This window comes from Salmo salar, chromosome 15 (assembly GCF_965601325.2).
Source record: "Salmo salar chromosome 15, fSalSal1, whole genome shotgun sequence".
In the NCBI taxonomy this organism is placed as follows: domain Eukaryota; kingdom Metazoa; phylum Chordata; class Actinopteri; order Salmoniformes; family Salmonidae; genus Salmo; species Salmo salar.
The window spans coordinates 103,178,472-103,198,298 of record NC_138305.1 but is presented as its reverse complement, the minus strand read 5'-3'; the positions used below and the strand labels follow the sequence as shown (position 1 = coordinate 103,198,298).

Genomic DNA, 19,827 nt, shown 5'->3' with positions numbered 1-19,827 from the left:
AAGCCAGAAAGGCCCCCACCCACCAATAGAACCTAGTGCAGCCAACAGAACCCAGTGCAGCCAATAGAACCTAGTGCAGCCAACAGAACCCAGTGCAGCCAATAGAACCTAGTGCAGCCAACAGAACCCAGTGCAGCCAATAGAACCTAGTGCAGCCAACAGAACCCAGTGCAGCCAATAGAACCTAGTGCAGCCAACAGAACCCAGTGCAGCCAATAGAACCTAGTGCAGCCAACAGAACCCAGTGCAGCCAACAGAACCCAGTGCAGCCAACAGAACCCAGTGCAGCCAATAGAACCTAGTGCAGCCAACAGAACCCAGTGCAGCCAATAGAACCTAGTACAGCCAACAGAACCCAGTGCAGCCAACAGAACCTAGTACAGCCAACAGAACCCAGTGCAGCCAATAGAACCTAGTGCAGCCAATAGAACCTAGTGCAGCCAATAGAACCTAGTGCAGCCAACAGAACCCAGTGCAGCCAATAGAACCTAGTGCAGCCAACAGAACCCAGTGCAGCCAATAGAACCTAGTGCAGCCAACAGAACCCAGTGCAGCCAATAGAACCTAGTACAGCCAACAGAACCCAGTGCAGCCAACAGAACCTAGTACAGCCAACAGAACCCAGTGCAGCCAACAGAACCCAGTGCAGCCAATAGAACCTAGTGCAGCCAACAGAACCCAGTGCAGCCAATAGAACCTAGTACAGCCAACAGAACCCAGTGCAGCCAACAGAACCCAGTGCAGCTAATAGAACCTAGTGCAGCCAACAGAACCCATTGCAGCCAATAGAGCCTAGTACAGCCAACAGAACCCAGTGCAGCCAATAGAACCTAGTACAGCCAACAGAACCCAGTGCAGCCAACAGAACCCAGTGCAACCAACAGAACCCAGTGCAGCCAATAGAACCTAGTGCAGCCAACAGAACCCAGTGCAGCCAATAGAACCTAGTGCAGCCAATATAACCCAGTGCAGCCAACAGAACCCAGTGAAGCCAACAGAACCCAGTGCAGCCAATAGAACCCAGTGCAGCCAATAGAACCTAGTGTAGCCAACAGAACCCAGTGCAGCCAATAGAACCCAGTGCAGCCAACAGAACCCAGTGCAGCCAACAGAACCCAGTGCAGCCAATAGAACTTTGCATTTGTACATTGCTTCATTAATTCTGATTCACAAGCTCCACTCTCTATCTCAGTCCTGCTCATTATACACTTCATGCCTGATTGCACCTTACCTTGTTGTGTGTGTGTGTGTGTGTGTGTGTGTGTGTGTGTGGGTGTGGGTGTGTGTGTACTTCAGTATCTACCCTGTGGAGATTGTAGTGGAGTGCCCTATTTTGAACATCCAAACTGGTCTAATCGGTACTAGACATTTAGCTGGATTGAAGCCCTAAAACATCTGTGGGTTGGTGTTTGGGAACAGATATATGATATAACGTGATGCATAGTGACTTTAACTGATGAGCGCTCCAGGCTATTCTCTGTGCTGACAACTGCCCATGTAGCCAGTATGATATCATTTGACTCCAGCAAGACTTCTGTTATGGATGCGGTTGCATTGCAAGTGTGCACAGGATGATGAGGACAATAAGGACCAGGGATAGTCTTTCTCCCTGCAGGGTTGATAGGGAATTAGGCCACTGTGGAACATTGTTTACCTCCTCTATCAGGGCTAAGAACTAGCTGGTGCACTGGCATCTCAAGGGTATAAGAACCCCACCAGCCCTTTGTTTGCAGGTGTACTGACAATAACTTTCAACGCCTGGGTTTTCTCTTCCCTTGCTAGCCCCTGGTCTGTGAGAGGAAAACTAAACAGGAATCCACCCGGAGGACAATGAAATGTCCCAGCAGACAGATGTAGCCAGTGAGGCCAAAGCAGAGTTGATCATTCTGTCACCCTGCAAGATATAGAGGCTCCCCAAAAAATACAGAAGTGGAAAATGGGCAAGTAACTATGTCCTCTCCCTCTTTTACTACCCTACCCTACTCTCTCTCGTTCTCTCTCTCCCTCAGTTAATTTTTTTGGCGTGAAGAATTTCAATTTTTGCATGATCAGCTGCCAAATTGAGTGTGCCTCCAGAAATATGCACACAGCCAGCAGGTATAAATAACATTTATCCGTCTTCATTTGTTCACGTCAGCGACCGGAGCAAAGATACCATCACATTCACTGTCAATTAGAGCTGAAGTGGACTAAGGATGAGGGAGTGTATTATTATTCTATTCAATACAACAATATGTCCTCTTGTTTGTGTATGTCATTAAATGGGTCCGGGTGGTCCGAGGTTTATCTTCAGTCTCCTATTTTCCTATTTTAGTAAGGTCTAATTGATTATGTCTGTCTGATTGCTTGTAGCAGTGAATCATCTCAACAACACTGCTCACTACATCTCTCTGTAATTGATTAAGTGAGAACTAAATTGTTTTCGTGTTCCTTGTTTAAACACTGCTACTTTCAAAATAAATAACTCATACAGGGAAACGCATCCTCTCTAATGATGGATGTGATTTGTTTTTCCCCCTCCTGCAGCCAGTGCTTCTGGAAACCTTTATTTTCATCCTCAAACCTTCCCTTTTATCTTTTTCTTTGAGGTGGCAGGTAGCCTAGTGTTTAGAGCGCTGGGCCAGTAACCAAAAGAGTTGCTGGATTGAATCCCCGAGCTGACACTGATAAAAAATCTGTCGTTCTGCCCCTGAACAAGGCAGTTAACCCACTGTTCTCCGGTAGGCAGTCATTGTAAATAAGAATTTGTTCTTAACTGACTTGCCTAGTTAAAAATATTATCCTGAGACTTACCATTTATTTTCATCCTCAAACCTTCCCTTTACCTTCATCCTCAAAACACATTTTAGCTGTGGCGGCAGGTTTCCTAGTGGTTAGAGCATTGGACTAATAACCAAAAGGTTGCAAGATCAAATCCCTGAGCTGACAAGGTAAAAATCTGTTGTTCTACCCCTGAACAAGGCAGTTAACCCACTGTTCCTAGGCTGTCATTGAAAATAATAATTTGTTCTTAACTAACTTGCCTAGTTACATAAAGGTAAAAAACACTTCCTTTTACTTTTATCTTCAAACCTTCCCTTTAACTTCATCCTCAAACCTTCCCTTTACCTTCATCCTCAGACTAACCCTTTATTTTCACCCTCAAATCTTCCCTTTACCTTCATCCTCAGACTAACCCTTTATTTTCACCCTCAAATCTTCCCTTTACCTTCATCCTCAGACTAACCCTTTATTTTCACCCTCAAATCTTCCCTTTACCTTCATCCTCAGACTAACCCTTTATTTTCACCCTCAAATCTTCCCTTTAACTTCATCCTGAAACCTTCCCTTTACTTTTATCCTCAGACTAACCCTTTATTTTCACTCTCAAATCTTCCCTTTAACTTCACCCTCAAACCTTCCCGTTACCTTCATCCTCAAATCTTCCCTTTAACTTCATCCTCAAATCTTCCCTTTAACTCCATCCTCAAATGTTCCCTTTACCTTCATCCTCAAACCTTCCCTTTATCTTCATCCTCAAACCTTCCCTTTGGGTTCCCTTGGGGCAAATGATGTGGTAAGAACAGAACACACACAACTGGGCCTTCTCTCTGCCAGTCATCCTCTCTCAGTTCAAGCTCCATCCCCTCCCAGTGTCAGTTTACTTAGCATAATGCAACCCAAGTCAAGTAGGGTGGGTTTCCATTCTAACGTTTGTTGTCCCTGAGGCAATCTTACCCGATTATAAAAACAACCCACTGTCAAAAAAGTGGCTGGATTCAATTAAACCCGTCTTACTGAGACATGTTTATGTATTTGCTTATCAAGGATTTAGTGTGAGCAGAAAAAAGGCAAACATGATTATAGTAAATTCCACTGTGATCCATAACTCTAACTACCTCTGAGACTAGGTTGCCTTAGCCCAAGAATGCACTCTTAAGGAGTGTAGGCAAGCCTTCCGTTAATCCTCAAGGTCCAATGACTTTATATCCCACTGGGCACAGACGTCAATTCAACGTCTATTCCACGTTGGTTCAACTAAAATTTGTTGAAATGACGTGGAAACAACATTGATTGAACCAGTGTGTGCACAGCGGGATGTTATTTTCAGAAGTAGACTGGCTCTGGGAGTCAAAACAGCCAAATACTCCATCTAAACGTGAATCGATTCTCAATTGTGATATGGTTCTAGAAACATACTTTCATATCACATCAAAATCATTTCACAAATGCAAAATAAACATTTACTGTAGGCTGTTTTAACAGGTGTTTGGAGCATGCTAGATAGCTAATTAGCACAGGTAGTTGCCTCTGTCTTTCGTGTGTCTTCTGTCTGTCTTAGATAAACACGCACTGTAAGATGGAGATATGGCCGTGAGTGAACACTAACCCTAACCCTAACCCTAACCCTATACAAACAACTCACTGGGCACCGACATCTATTCAACGTCTATTTCACATTGGTTCAACCTAATTTCATTGAAATGATGTGGAAACAACATTGATTCAACCAGTGTGTGCCCAGTGGGAAAATGCACAGTCTGCATTACTGGGGCCACATTTACACAGGCAGCCCAATTCTGATTGTTTTTCTCTCACTAGTTGGTCTTTTGACAACCAGATCAGCTCTGTAAAGGATCTCATGTGAAAAGATCTGATGTGAATGGTCAAAAGACCAATTAGTGGGAAAAAGATCAGAACCGGGCTGCCTGTATAAACACAGACTAGGTGGCCTGTTTTGGTGGAGGGAAATTATAAATAATTCAAGCTACTAAATAATAAGTTCTCAGATGAACAAATGTGTTTCAGAATTAGACTTATTTTAGTTCTGTATCCAGGACATAAATAACCAACATTTGACTATGCCTTTGTTGCTTAATTATACAGGATACAATGACGACTGTCTGTTCGTATCAATCAATGCAATAATATAAAAATGTGTGAAACAATAAATATATCAAATAAACAAACGCATTCAAGGTTGAAATGTTATCAGCGAAAGAAACAAATAATACAATATTTGCCAAAGAAATACCTTCAGCAAAAGTGCATACCGTGATTCTAACACCACCTGTCGAAAGCACTGGAAGAATATAAATTGAAGGGAATCCATCGGTACCAAGAGGCACGCGCTTCAGTTCTCCTCTAAGCTACACGGTGGCATAAAGGGTACATTTATTTTCTCTCCAATGCAATGTATTTTAATCTACGACGCGCTTCTTTCCAAAACTCAATGAAGACAGATATGTCTCTACCGCTAACTTGTGGTCTGTTTTAAGTTTTTAATGGTAGATAATATTATTGAGATATTTCACCAGAATAGCTTGACACGTGCAAATTTAAAGAGATCAACTTCAGAGTCGCGATGATGGCATCAATCGGGGAGTTCGATCCGCTGAACAACATCGTTCCTGCTACTAAAATAGAAGTTACCGTGTCATGCAGGTAAGGTCATGAATGTATGATGAAATGTAAAATTACAGGAAGACGTCTTCTATAAAGTGAAAGGTCTTGTATTGAAATTATTTCACAACATGTAGATGAGATGTGTGCTAATATTTGATTATCATTATTTGATTGTCATTATTTAGAGCACATTTTCTGTGTTAACAAGTTACTTAAGTTTGCATACCAAGTTAGATATTTCTCTTAATTTAGTCAACATTCTAACATTTTTAGAATCTCAAGCATACAGTAGAAATATGATAAAACTATTGTTTCACCTCGTGCATACTTATTAACCTCTTTCCTGATACACCTTCGAAGGTGTGCCAAGATGTGACCGACTGTACATCAACCCTGTGTAGTCAACAGTGATAGAGGTGCCAGGCACCAAGACTGTAAAATGTTGTGGTGTGGCCGTTGATGAATCACCTCGTGCAGGTATAGCCTAAAACCATAACTACAGTAGAGCTTGGCTACTCTACATGTGTGGAGTGTATATACCCACATTTTGCACCTAATTGTCTTCATGAACATTTCTGCCATTATGTCCTTCTCTAAATACAGTACTTCAGTAATCTGCACGCGGCCCGCAATAGCACATTTGCCTGTTGTTGCCCCCTTGGCATCCTTTTCACAGTCAAATGTTTAATCACATCAGTTTGCAGTGTACATAAATGCCCTGGAACTGTATATAATCTGAAATTGGTGGGTTATTTAACATGGCAATCGATTTAGAAATAAATTCATACAATGGCAGGTCCAATATGATCTATACAGGACAGTACAGTATGTTATAGCTCAGGAAACAAATGGACTGTTTTTGGGAGACAAAATGTGAAAAATGTTCAGCTCTCTAGGTCTCAGCCATTCCAGTGTTTTCCACAGCAGTACGTGTTTGTTTTCGGGCATGTTATTTCCCGGAAAGGTCAGTGGCGAATCACACTGAGACAGAGAAATGTTGACGTTGTGTAACCTACAGTACTACTGTACAAAACCAACATAAAGGTTTCACAACGTTACTGACAAACTAACACGAGTTTACAAGGGGCCTCTAACACTTCAAGTAAGTCTATATTCTACATGAAAAAGAGATGTAGACTATTCACAGGTATCTATACTGTATTGTCCCTTCAGGCTGTTCAATGGTCCCTGAGGCCCCTGTCACTAACCTGTAGCAACTCATCCTACTGGCCAGGTTACATTCCTCATATCTGATACAGACAGAGAATGTCATACTGCGGTTGTATTTCAAGTCTCACATTTGTTGATCAAAATTGAGAATGTGGATCTGGGATTGTGGTGGCTGTCAGTTTCTCTGTTGGAGAGCGAATTAAGAACATTTCCTCATATGCTGTGCGATTATACACTATTGGCTGAGTGGTCTTTGTGTTGTCTGTCCTAAAGAAAATGGTCTCTGATGGTCAGAAATCCATGGTCACAACCCCAGCCACCGCTGGCACCAAACAATAATCCTCCCTGACCCTGAATAATGAATGGATCGGCTGCTGGTGCCTCCTAGGGGATTACTAAACCTTCATTTTGGATTTTTTCCATGCTTGGAAACAAGAGGATCGTTCTCTGTGAGACACATCTGCAACGTCTCCTCTTATCATATCTAATAGAACATTGCTAGGAGAATACACAATCAGGCACAGCATTGATTTAATTTGTCTGCCTCTCTACAACCCATTTCCTTTATGTGTTTTTTTGCACCTGGCAAACTGCCAACCAAAAAGGAAGACCTTTGGGAAAACATGCCAGCTGTGGGGCAAATGTACCTTAGCTCACTGGTCCAGAGCTCAACAGAGACCCAGTGTCTTTGCCATGTCTTTCATGGGGAATAGTTGTTTCCCCTTTGATATAATATGAACCATGAACCCAATGGCAGTCACTCAAATACTGACAATATAGAAATGGTCCCAGGAGACTGTCCTCATCGGCGGAGGAAAGAGTTGGTTACTGTGACTGATAATGTTACAAAACACCAAATGATGGAATTTCTCGTGGGAGAATGGTGTCGCATCCCTCCAATAGAGTTCCAGACACTTGGAGAATCTATGATGCCAAGGTGCATTGAAGCTGTTCTGTCAGCTCGTGGTGGCCCAATGTCCTATTAAGACACTTTATGTTGGTTTTTCCATTATTTTGGCAGTTACCTGTATGTAATACATTTTGTTTTGATGAGAGAAAATAACAAGTGTTTAATGTCAAGGTCTTTTCCATGAGAAATGATGTACTAACAAGCGAACAAAGGCTTCATAGAAAAATGTTCAAGTGGGTGCTGCAGTGACATTGAATACATTTTATGAGAAAAAAAAGTCTGATTTTAAAATAGTTATTTCTTTCCCCTGTATGTTATTTCCATAGGGATCTTCTGCATGTGGACACATTCTCCAAGTCTGATCCTGGTATGTGTCCTTCTCCTTCTTCTTCATCTTTTTGAGTGAATGTTGATAAGAATGTGTGGAATTCCATGCATGCATATGTCCTATCTTTCCAGAATATACTCAAGTAAATTGATTGGTTTTGTTCAGAGTTCAGTCATTTATTTATTTTTAATTCAGGGACTGGATGTTATGAACATTCCATTAAGCACATTCTTTTATAAAGCCGTTTGTTTTATCCAGATACACAGAAATAGGGCTTGTACAGTTACTGTGTAACCAACAGTTATGGATGAAGACTGTCATGAAAATAAAACTTCCATCATAACCATTTAAAAAAACAGCTGATTGAAGACTGAGGAGCGGAGAACATTTGCGTCTTTTGCTATTCGAATGGTTACACACAAATTTGTCATTTCTGAGAAGGACAATTCTGAGATTTGAAATATGATGACATTGGAAAAATTACAGAGATTAGACGTCACAGGTTCATAGTCAGTTTTAACATCTGTTTTACTCTGCATTTACTCCTATCTGTTGGTCTTCAAAGTCAGATAGGTTACCTTATCTGTTCCCTACATCTCAGTTTTTCAGTAGTTTCTGCTTGACTCAAAGATTTGGTCTCAGAAACACAACCACAGTGGCAGTGTTATCTGTTTGACTGAAGAGTTTTTGATCTGATCAAGAGCCATGTATTTAGAGAGTTGGGACCATAGCGATCCTATTGAATTACAATTATTATGGTTAGGACATTGGTGTTTCTGCATTATGATGGATTTACATGACACCATTGGCGGTTCTAGACCATTTCAACTGGGGGGGCCAAGCTGGGGCCAGTTGTACTGTTAGAGGGGCCAGTTACATTAGACGTTATTGTTGTAATATCATTTTCTTCACTGCATTGCAGGCATTAGTTATGTAAAAAATATTTCATACTCCACATTTAGGGGGGCCACAAGGGGGTCCAAAATTGTTGTCACAGGGGCACTGGCCCCCCTCAGAACCGCTAGTGCATGACACTACAACATTCTATGGCAGCCATGTTAGCTCCGCTAACATTACATGAGGGATATTTAAACAATGCTATGTAACTAAATGTCTAAAATTAGAACAATATTAAAAATTCTACACGTTGGCCCAACTCTATAATTACATGGCTGTGATCTAGTTCATGTTTAGACATTTGTTTTTACTCCTGTTCATGGCCTCTCATTTCACTTTGTTTTGAGTGTCGGATTGCTCTTTGCGATGGGACTCGACTTATAATCTGTACAGGTCACTTTGGTACTCAGGAATGAAATAACCCTCTACTTGGCCTATATTTTGTTCCATTCTTCAAATGCTTGATACAATGCAGAAATGATTCCTGCTCTAGTGTTGCTTGGTGAACGCTACTATATGTTGGTCAACAGTCTGTCAGGTGTGGGGTCAGAACAGGGTGACAGCTTTGAGCTGACAGGACAGGGCTCAGGGGACTTGATGTCCCCACAGCAATCCCACAGAAAGAGACACCATGGGGTTCTGATGAAGGTGCACATTAGCAACAGGAACAGCCCCGCCAAGGTACTCAGAGATTGGGGTATTTGATTATGAGTTTAGTGGTCCTTAATTGATTTAGGCCGCTGGTGCAGGTGCACTGCCTAATCTCCAACTAGCTGAGAATGTGAAATGTGATTTGGATGTTTTTCCTCTTCTAGTTTGTGCTATCAACTAACCAATCACATAGATTACACTTGCTTTGTGTTTGTGTGCATGTGTGTTTGTGTGCATGTTTTGTGTAAATAGAAGAATATGCTGTGAACTCATAGTAATAGATGGCTCAGACATAATAACTTTGTTCTTGTACCAATTCTTTGCCGGGGCTCTCTTTGCTATGAGAAGTTAAATCGAGTGTTGCCTGCGTGTGTCTCCATGATTGAATTACCTTGTGCTTTGTCTATGTACCTGTGCAATTACCCACGCGTGTGTGTGTGTTTGTGTGTGTGTGTGTGTGTGTGTGTGTGTGTGTGTGTGTGTGTGTGTGTGTGTGTGTGTGTGTGTGTGTGTGTGTGTGTGTGTGTGTGTGTGTGTGTGTGTGTGTTTTATGCTATTAAAATGTTATGTTCATTAGGGCTGCCCCCAATTATTCGACTGGTCGATTGTTTAGTCGATAGGCTGTTGATCGATCAAGTTTTCTTTTTGTCGAGCAGTAGCATATCTACCGTGCATTCGGAAAGTATTCAGACTTGACATTTTGTTACGTTGCAGCCTTATTCTAAAATCCTCATCAATCTACACACAATACCCCATAATGACAAAGCAAAACCAAGTTTTTGGAAATTTTTGCAAATGTATTAAAAATAAAAAAACATAAAGATCTTATTTACTTAAGTATTCAGACCCTTTGCTATGAGACTCGAAATTGAGCTCAGGTGCATCTTGTTTCCATTGATCATCCTTGAAATGTTTCTACAAGTTGATTTGAGTCACTTGTGGTAAATTCAATTGACTGGACATGATTTGGAAAGGCACACACCAGTCTATATAAGTCCCACAGTTGACAGTGCATGTCAGAGCAAAAGCCATGAGGTTGAAGGAATTGTCCGTAGAGCTCTGAGACAGGATTATGTTGAGGCACAGATCTGGGGAAGGGTACCTGACAGTTCTTAACTATGTTGACACCATTTACCAGAATGCAGCAGCCACTACTCTCTTGATGCCATCTACCATAGTTTTATTACAGGTGACGAATATTTGTATTTTATTTTTGTTGGTACTTTCTACCCCTTTTCTCCCCAATTTCATGATATCCAATTGGTAGTTACAGTCTTGTCCTAACGCTGCAACTCCCATACGGACTTAGGAGAGGCAGAGGTTGAGATCCATGCATCCTCTGAAACATGACCCTGCCAAGCCGTACTGCTTCTTGACACACTGCTCACTTAACCCGGAAGCCACCCACACCAATGTGTCGGAAGAAACACCGTATAATTGGCGACCGAAGTCAGCGTGCGCCCTGCCACCACAAGGAGTCGCTAGAGTGCGACAGTACAAGGACATCCCGGCCCTGCCAAACCCTGCCCTAACCCGGACGATGCTGGGCCAGTTGTGCGCCGCCTCATGGGTCTCCCGGTCGCGGCCAGCTGTGACACAGCCTGAGATCGAACCTGGGTCTGTAGTGTATCCTCTAGCATTGCTACGCAGTGCTTTAGACTGCTGGGCCACTCGGGAGGCCTGTGCAGATGTTTTTCATCGGCAGGGACTGGGAGACTAGTCAGGGTCGAGGGTAAGATGAATGGAGCAAAGTACAGAGATCCTTGATGAAAACCTGCTCCAGAGCGCCCAGGACCTCGGACTTGGGCGACGGTTCACCTTCCAACAGAACAACAACCTTAAGCACACAGCCATGACAACACAGGAGTGGCTTTGGGACAAATCTCTGAATGTCATTGATTGGCCCAGCCAAACCCCAGACTTGAACCCAATTGAACATCTCGGAGCCTTATGAAAGCTGTGCAGCAATGCGCCCCATCCAACCTGACAGAGCTTGAGAGGATCTGCAGAGAAGAATGGGGGAAACTTCCCAAATACTAGTGTGCCAAGCTTGTAGCGTCATACCCAAGAAGAGTTGAGGTTGTAATCACATTTAAAAAATAATAATAATACATTTAATAAACTTGTTTTTGTTTTGTCATTAGGGGTAATGTGTGTAGATGAGGATTTAAAAAAAAAATCAATTTTAGAATAACTTCTCTAGGGCCAGTGGGACGATTTCGTCCCACCTACGTAACAGCCAGTGAAATCCCGTGGCGCGTTATTCAAATACCTTAGAAATGCTATTACTTCAATTTCTCAAACATATGACTATTTTACACCATTTTAAAGACAAGACTCTCGTTAATCTAACCACACTGTCCGATTTCAAAAAGGCTTTACAACAAAAGCAAAACATTAGATTGTCAGCAGAGTACCCAGCCAGAAATAATCAGACACCCATTTTTCAAGCTAGCATATAATGTCACATAAACCCAAACCACAGCTAAATGCAGCACTAACCTTTGATGATCTTCATCAGATGACACACCTAGGACATTATGTTATACAATACATGCATGTTTTGTTCAATCAAGTTCATATTTATATCAAAAACCAGCTTTTTACATTAGCATGTGACGTTCAGAACTAGCATACCCCCCCGCAAACTTCCGGTGAATTTACTAAATTACTCACGATAAACGTTCACAAAAAACATAACAATTATTTTAAGAATTATAGATACAGAACTCCTCTATGCACTCGCTATGTCCAATTTTAAAATAGCTTTTCGGTGAAAGCACATTTTGCAATATTCTAAGTAGATAGCCCGGCATCACAGGGCTAGCTATTTAGACACCCACCAAGTTTAGCCCTCACCAAAGTCAGATTTACTATAAGAAAAATGTTATTACCTTTGCTGTTCTTCGTCAGAATGCACTCCCAGGACTTCTACTTCAATAACAAATGTTGGTTTGGTTCAAAATAATCCATAGTTATGTTCAAATATCCTCTGTTTTGTTCGTGCGTTCAAGACACTATCCGAAGTGTAAAGAAGGGTGACGCGCACGACACGTTTCGTGACAAAAAAAATCTAAATATTCCATTACCGTACTTCGAAACATGTCAACCGCTGTTTAAAATCAATTTTTATGCCATTTTTCTCATAAAAAAGCGATAATATTCCGACCGGGAAAGCGTGTTTACGTTCAAAGAGAGAGAAAATAAAACATGGGATCCCCTCGTGCACGAGCCTCAGTCTGATGGTCCTCTGATCGACCACTATCCAAAGGCGCTAAAGTTTTTCAGCCAGCGGCTGGAATTACATCATTCAGCTTTTTCCCGGGTTCTGAGAGCCTATGGGAGTCGTAGGAAGTGTCACGTTACAGCAAAGATCCTAAGTTTTCAATAAACAGAGCCAAGAAGCCCAAGGAATGGTCAGAGAGGGCACTTCCTGTACAGAATCTTCTCAGGTTTTTGCCTGCCATATGAGTTCTGTTATACTCACAGACACCATTCAAGCAGTTTTAGAAACTTTAGGGTGTTTTCTATCCAAAGCCAATAATTATATGCATATTCTAGTTACTGGGCAGGAGTAGTAACCAGATTAAATCGGGTACGTTTTTTATCCGGCCGTGCAAATACTGCCCCCTATCCCCAACAGGATATGGCTGTAATGTAGCAAAATGTGGAAAAAGTCAAGGGGTCTGAATACTTTACGAAAGCACTGTAAATTGGCATTCCACACGAGAAAGGTTGCCAAATCCTACTAGTACAAAAATGTATGCACTCATTACTGTAAGTCGCTCTAGATAAGAGTGTCTGCTGAATGTAAAAGTTATATTGCTTTAATCTCTCTCCAAAATAGTTAAATGTGATGTCAGTCTCATTTTGCATAATAGTAAATTGGTCAGAATGAGAATTGCTTTCCATAGCTGATCTGTATGACTCAAGTAGTGGAACTCCCACACCGATACAGAACCACCAGACTCCTGAATATGAAGTAGTAAGCGATTAAGAGCATTGGGCCAATAACCGGAAGGTCGTTGGTTCGAATCCCCGAACCGGTTAGTTAAATAACATTTTAGTCATTTAGCAGACGCTCTTATCCAGAGCGACTTACAGTAGTGAATGCATACATTTCATACATTTTTTTCCCCATACTGGTCCCTCGTGGGAATCGAACCCACAACCCTGGCGTTGCAAACACCATGCTCTACCAACTGAGCCACACGGGAATAATCTGTCAATGTGCCCTTGAGCAACACACGCAACTGTAATTTGTACTGTAAGTCGCTCTGGATAATAGACAAATCTAGGCAGTGTGAAAAAAACGTATTTCCTCTAATGTGCATAAGCTTCTCAGTCCATTTTAGAAAGGAAGCTACCCAAGGACTGCTTCCCTGCTGAGATCATTCCCCCAAAAGTAATTTAAGCAGGTCCAATACCTACCACAAACCTATTATTCCATCCATTAAGTTATACTCCCTGATTGTGGCTTGGAAACGCCAGTCCCTGCCGTGGGTGTAATTAAGATCATAATGTTGTACGTTCGTTTATTAAGCCACTCAATGAGCTTTTCAAAAACGTCATATTTGAATAGGAGTTGTATAGGTCTCCCCAGCAGATTAATATAAAAGCTGCAATTTCACCCACACTGACTATCATTAATCATTGTTTTCCATGCCTCTTAAGTAAGAATTTCTCCACTCTTTTAGAATCATGACACAGCTAAAATGTTCCCTTCCTAACCACCTAAGCCCCCCTGTCATTAGCAGCCGTATATATGCATACTACACTCAGAACTACCTTACAGGTGACACATAACATTACTGCCATCAGCAATGGGGTTTATGATTCAAAGAAGTTTGGCTACTGGTTATTTTACTGGTCCTTTACAACAAATGTTATCCAACGGAGGTTTTAAAGAACTGACTGTCCATTGACTGTAGACCAAGATATCCGTCTATACTCCCAGTCCATTTCCAACACAATGCCTAAACCTGGGATATTGACGTGTATGTATCTTCTCAGTTGCGCATTTGTTATAAAGTTATATTATTTTTATTAGTATTTATTGTTTACGTAATTTAACCATATGCAATTTCAGTAGCACATGTCTTAGACTGATGGGCTGTGCCATACCCACAGCCTCTGCAATGGATCAGTCCACTCAGACAGGCCTCCACAATGGATCAGTCCACTCAGACAGGCCTCCACAATGGATCAGTCCACTCAGACAGGCCTCCACAATGGATCAGTCCACTCAGACAGGCCTCCACAATGGATCAGTCCACTCAGACAGAAGCCACATCAGACAGGTCTTGTACACGTTATTTTTATTTTATGCTACTGCTTGACTAAAGATATCTCAGTCGACCAACAGCCTATCGAACAAACAATGGACCAGTCGACTAAATGGGGTCAGCCCTAGTGTCTCCTCTGTTTCAAGGTTGCGACGTGTCAACTATAAGGACTCATAAGTGTCACTCCTAGCTGCCATTATCCCTATGTGTGCAGACTGGTGGTGTTTCTGTGACCTTGTTAAACCAGATCCCTGCTAGGGTTTAGGGGGTTCCAGACTTATGGTTCATTCAGGGTCAGCCCCCCCCCCCCCCCCCCCAATAGATTAGCCGGGATCTAAACCCTATCCTCCCTCACCTAAATTGCTGTGAGAGGTTTAGGGGGGATTTCTGACAGTCGAGTCCTGAAACCTGCAGCGTCGCCCTCAATCCGTGACCGGCTTGATGTGTTTGTGGGTGAATAATTTCTCCCTCTGTCTGCCAAGCAAAACATATTCCTCCTCTCTTTGGTTCCTCACTCCATTTTCCTGTTTTCCTCATAGCAAGCAGCTTTTATGCAATGCCCACAAGCAAGGAGGTTTAAGGCCTGATCCAGTGTGATTATTTTTGCAATGCAAATCCAAAACCCAGCCTATGGCAATCAACAGTGTAATAAACATCCATGTGACTATGTAAGATCATTCATCATAGACCACAAAAGTACCCTCTGCTTACTTCAACTTGATTTACACTCTGATAAATTAACAGTGTGAAGAATATTGTCTGGTATTTTGCCCTTTTGCATGCATTTTAGACAGGATGATGTAATGCACTGTCAGCCTAATCAAGCTAGACTTGTGATGGGTGTCTTTTCAGATCTAATGGGAAGTCTGCATGCATTTTTGTATTACTTTGCCAACCTATTTTATGCATGACAATAAGCTCTGTTGTACAAAAAATTGAATTGTGATTTTTTTTTTTTTTATTGGCTACCTCAACACTCAGCATAATGGATTCGATAGTAAGGCTGATTGAATTGAAGTTCTGTTCACCTGGTTACCTGATCCTGAAGCCAAAGGAGAAATTGGCATGCAGCTCCTTTGGATTTGGCTCTGCTGTATCCCACCAGATGGGCTGTCCTCTCCCAGTCACCTTCCATAAAGCAAACAATCAATCTGCTGCTGGGAGTTAGGTTAAGGGTTGGGCGATATCCAGATGTTCATACCGTTTCTGTACCTACCGGCGTCTACGGTATTACCGAATGTGCACACAAGGGGGCACTATTTCTATTTTGTGGAAGTACAAAACAATTTAGTCAACAGGGATCTTGATCCAGGAGGGGGTTTGAATGTCTCTGCTGTAACCAAGAGGCTTCATCTTAACATCTAGCCACTTAGCTGGCAAATTAGCAAACCACATGTTGAAATAACCCGGTATACAGTATAAACAATATATCGTCCAAGTCTAGTTAGGCTGTGGGCTTCTCTCATCTCTCCTCAAATGTAGATGAATCTAAAGGAGTATTAGTTTCTGTCTCATCCTGGAGGAATCCTACAGTATACCACAGGTCAAGGAGGCACTTCTTATCTCCTTTGAATGATTCGCTCCAAACTGTTGTTCAAAGGATGTTTCTGCAAGGCACCCCCGATAGCTGTTTACTTTGTTGACAGACCAGAGTTACATATTTTAATGGGCTGCACTGCTAGGAGCTAACTCTGGCTCCAGCAGACCCTGTTAGCTTTTAGAATTAGACTACAGGGCAATAGTGTGAGCTGTCATAGCTCTGCCTTGACTAAGTCTGTCTCAATCTCACTTACTGTCCTCTGACATGCTTACAAACACAGAGGCAACTTGAGTAGACAGATTCTTCTTTGCATCTTGACTGGCTGGATCACCCCTTGGTATGGCAAATGCACCGCCCTTGGCCACAAAGCGCTATAGAGGGTGGTGCGGACGGCACAGTACATCACTGGGGCAGAGCTACCTGCCATCCAGGACCTCTATCAGGCGATGTTAAAGGAAGGCTCAAAAAATCGCCAAAGACTCCAGCCACCCAAGCCATAGACTGTTCACTCTGCCACGGTCTGACAAACTGTACCGATGCATAGGCTCTCAGACCAACAGGATCTGAGACAGCTTCTACCCCCAAGCCATAAGACTGCTAAATAGCCAGACCGTTATATAGTCAATTATGGGACCCAAACCATCTGTACCAACTATATCTTACACTGACCCTACGCACACTCACTAGACTTTATAGACAGTATATACATATATACATTGACAGTCCCATACAAAACCCACAAACATTTGCATGTACTACATACATACACGACACACACATGCGCGCACACACACACTTTACACTCATCAAATGCTGCTGCTACTCTGCTCTTTTAAATTACTCGTATTATTATCTGTCCTGATGTCTAGTTCTTTAACCCTCCTTTTTGTACATACAGATGAAGTCGGAAGTTTACATGCACCTTAGCCAAGTACATTTAAACTCAGTTTTTCACAATTCCTGAAATGTAATCCTAGTAAAAATTCCCTGTCTTAGATCAGTTAGGATCACCACTTTAATTTAAGAATGTGAAATGTCAGAATAATAGTAGAGCGAATGATTTATTTCAGCTTTAATTTCTTTCATCACATTCCCACTGGTTCAGAAGTTTACATAACCTCAAGTAGCATTGCCTTTAAATTGTTTAACTTGGGTCAAACATTTCGGGTAACCTTCCACAAGCTTCCCACAATAAGTTGGGTGAATTTTGGCCCATTCCTCCTGACAGAGCTGGTGTAACTGAGTCAGGTTTGTAGGTCTCCTTGCTCACACACGCTTTTTCAGTTCTGCCCACAAATCTTCTATAGGATTGAGGTCAGGCCTTTGTGATGGCCACTCCAATACCTTGACTTTGTTGTCCTTAAGCCATTTTGCCACAACTTTGGAAGTATGCTTGGGGTCATTGTCAATTTGGAAGACCCATTTGCGACCAAGCTTTAACTTCCTGACTGATGTCTTGAGATGTTGCTTCAATATATCCACGTAATTGTCCTTCCTCATGATGCCATCTATTTTGTGAAGTGCACCAGTCCCTCCTGCAGCAAAGCACCCCCACAACATGATGCTGCCACCCCCGTGCCCCACGGTTGGGATGGTGTTCTTCGGCTTGCAAGCGTCCCCCTTTTTCCTCCAAACATAACGAAGGTCATTATTGCGAAACAGTTCTATTTTTGTTTCATCAGACCAGAGGACATTTCTCCAAAAAGTACCATCTTTGTCCCCATGTGCAGTTGGAAACCGCAGTCTGGCTTTTTTATGGCGGTTTGGGAGCAGTGGCTTCTTCCTTGCTGAGGGAAGTCGATTATAGGACTTGTTTTACTGTGGATATAGATACCTTTGTACCTATTTCCGCCAGCATCTTCACAAGGTCCTTTGCTGTTGTTCTGGGATTGATTTGCACTTTTCGCACCAAAGTACGTTCATCTCTAGGAGACAGAACGTGTCTCCTTCCTGAGCGGTATGACGGCTGCATGGTCCCATGGTGTTTATACTTGCATAATATTGTTTGTACAGATGAACGTGGTACCTTCAGGCATTTGGAAATTGCTCCCAAGGATGAACCAGATTTGTGGAGGTCTACAATTTCTTTCTGATGTGTTGGCTGATTTCTTTTCATTTTCCCATGATGTCAAGCAAAGAGGCACTGAGTTTGAAGGTAGGCCTTGAAATACATCCACAGGTACACCTCCAAATGACTCAAATTATGTCAATTAGCCGATCAGAAGTTTCTAAAGCCATGACATAATTTTCTGGAATTTTCCAAGGTGTTTAAAGGCACATTCAATTTAGTGTATGTAAACTTCTGACCCACTGGAATTGTGATACAATGAATTATAAGTGAAATAATCTGTCTGTAAACAATTGTTGGAAAAATGACTTATGTCATGCACAAAGTAGATGTCCTAACCGGCTTGCCAAAACTATAGTTTGTTAACAAGAAATTTGTGGAGTGGTTGAAAAAGGAGTTTTAATGACTCCAACCTAAGTGTATGTAAACTTCCGATTTCAACTGTATCCACTCACAGACCTTATTATTATCTATTCTGATGCCTAGTCACTTTACCCTGCCTTCATGTGCATGTCTACCTCAAATGCCTTGTATCTCTGCACATTGATCTGGTACTGGTACTCCCTGTATATAGCTCCACATTGATCTGGTACTGGTACTCCCTGTATATAGGTCCACATTGATCTGGTACTGGTACTCCCTGTATATAGCTCCACATTGATCTGGTACTGGTATTCCCTGTATATAGCTCCACATTGATCTGGTACTGGTACTCCCTGTATATAGCTCCACATTGATCTGGTACTGGTACTCCCTGTATATAGCTCCACATTGATCTGGTACTGGTACTCCCTGTATATAGCTCCACATTGATCTGGTACTGGTACTCCCTGTATATCTCCACATTGATCTGGTACTGGTACTCCCTGTGTATAGCTCCACATTGATCTGGTACTCCCTGTGTATAGCTCCACATTGATCTGGTACTCCCTGTGTATAGCTCCACATTGATCTGGTACTGGTACTCCCTGTATATAGCTCCACATTGATCTGGTACTGGTACTCCCTGTATATAGCTCCATTCTTGTGTTACTATTTTAGATCTACCATGAGCAGCAATTGCCAATGCAGTTACGTTGCCAAGGTGCCCAGACACTTGTCCTGATGCTGGTTTCTCAACGTTCCTAATTGGTCTTTAGAAGAGAACATATTTTTAATGGCCTGCACGAAGCCAGAGTGAAGTGCCTTACCGCTAATGCCCAACATTCAACCGCTGTCTTTAAATGGCTGTGGCAACGGTTGACCAACCTGAACTGAATCAACAAGTGTGTTTTTTTCTGAAATGCTTATTAGAGAAGTATGTTTTCAGGGAGAATTTAATGACTGTCATATACTATGCTACCAAAATAGTTTTCTCCATTAGTTTCAATGTTTTGACCTTTTTTAAAGCGTTTTTATTTTAGTGGTTCTTTTACAATGGGGCGGCAGGTAACCTAGTGGTTAGAGTGTTGGACTAGTAACCGGAAGGTTGCAAGATCGAATCCCTGAGCTGACAAGGTAAAAATCTGTCGTTCTGCCCCTGAACAAGGCAGTTAACCCACTATTTCTAGTCCGTCATTGAAAATAAGAATTTGTTCTTAACTGACTTGCCTA

The 19,827-nt window shown here is 42.1% G+C and overlaps 1 protein-coding gene across 1 annotated transcript in view; it reads left to right on the top strand.

Annotated features, from left to right (window-relative positions):
• The first annotated feature begins 5,109 nt into the window (after positions 1 to 5,109).
• The window catches only part of LOC106572752 (copine-9), a 78,239-nt gene continuing 63,521 nt past the window's right edge, over positions 5,110 to 19,827 (top strand). Inside the window, exons 1-2 of the mRNA XM_082962232.1 lie at positions 5,110 to 5,424; positions 7,792 to 7,832. Coding sequence (XP_082818358.1) covers positions 5,345 to 5,424; positions 7,792 to 7,832 — 121 coding nt within the window. The 5' untranslated portion in view covers positions 5,110 to 5,344. The remainder of the gene's footprint in view (positions 5,425 to 7,791; positions 7,833 to 19,827) is intronic.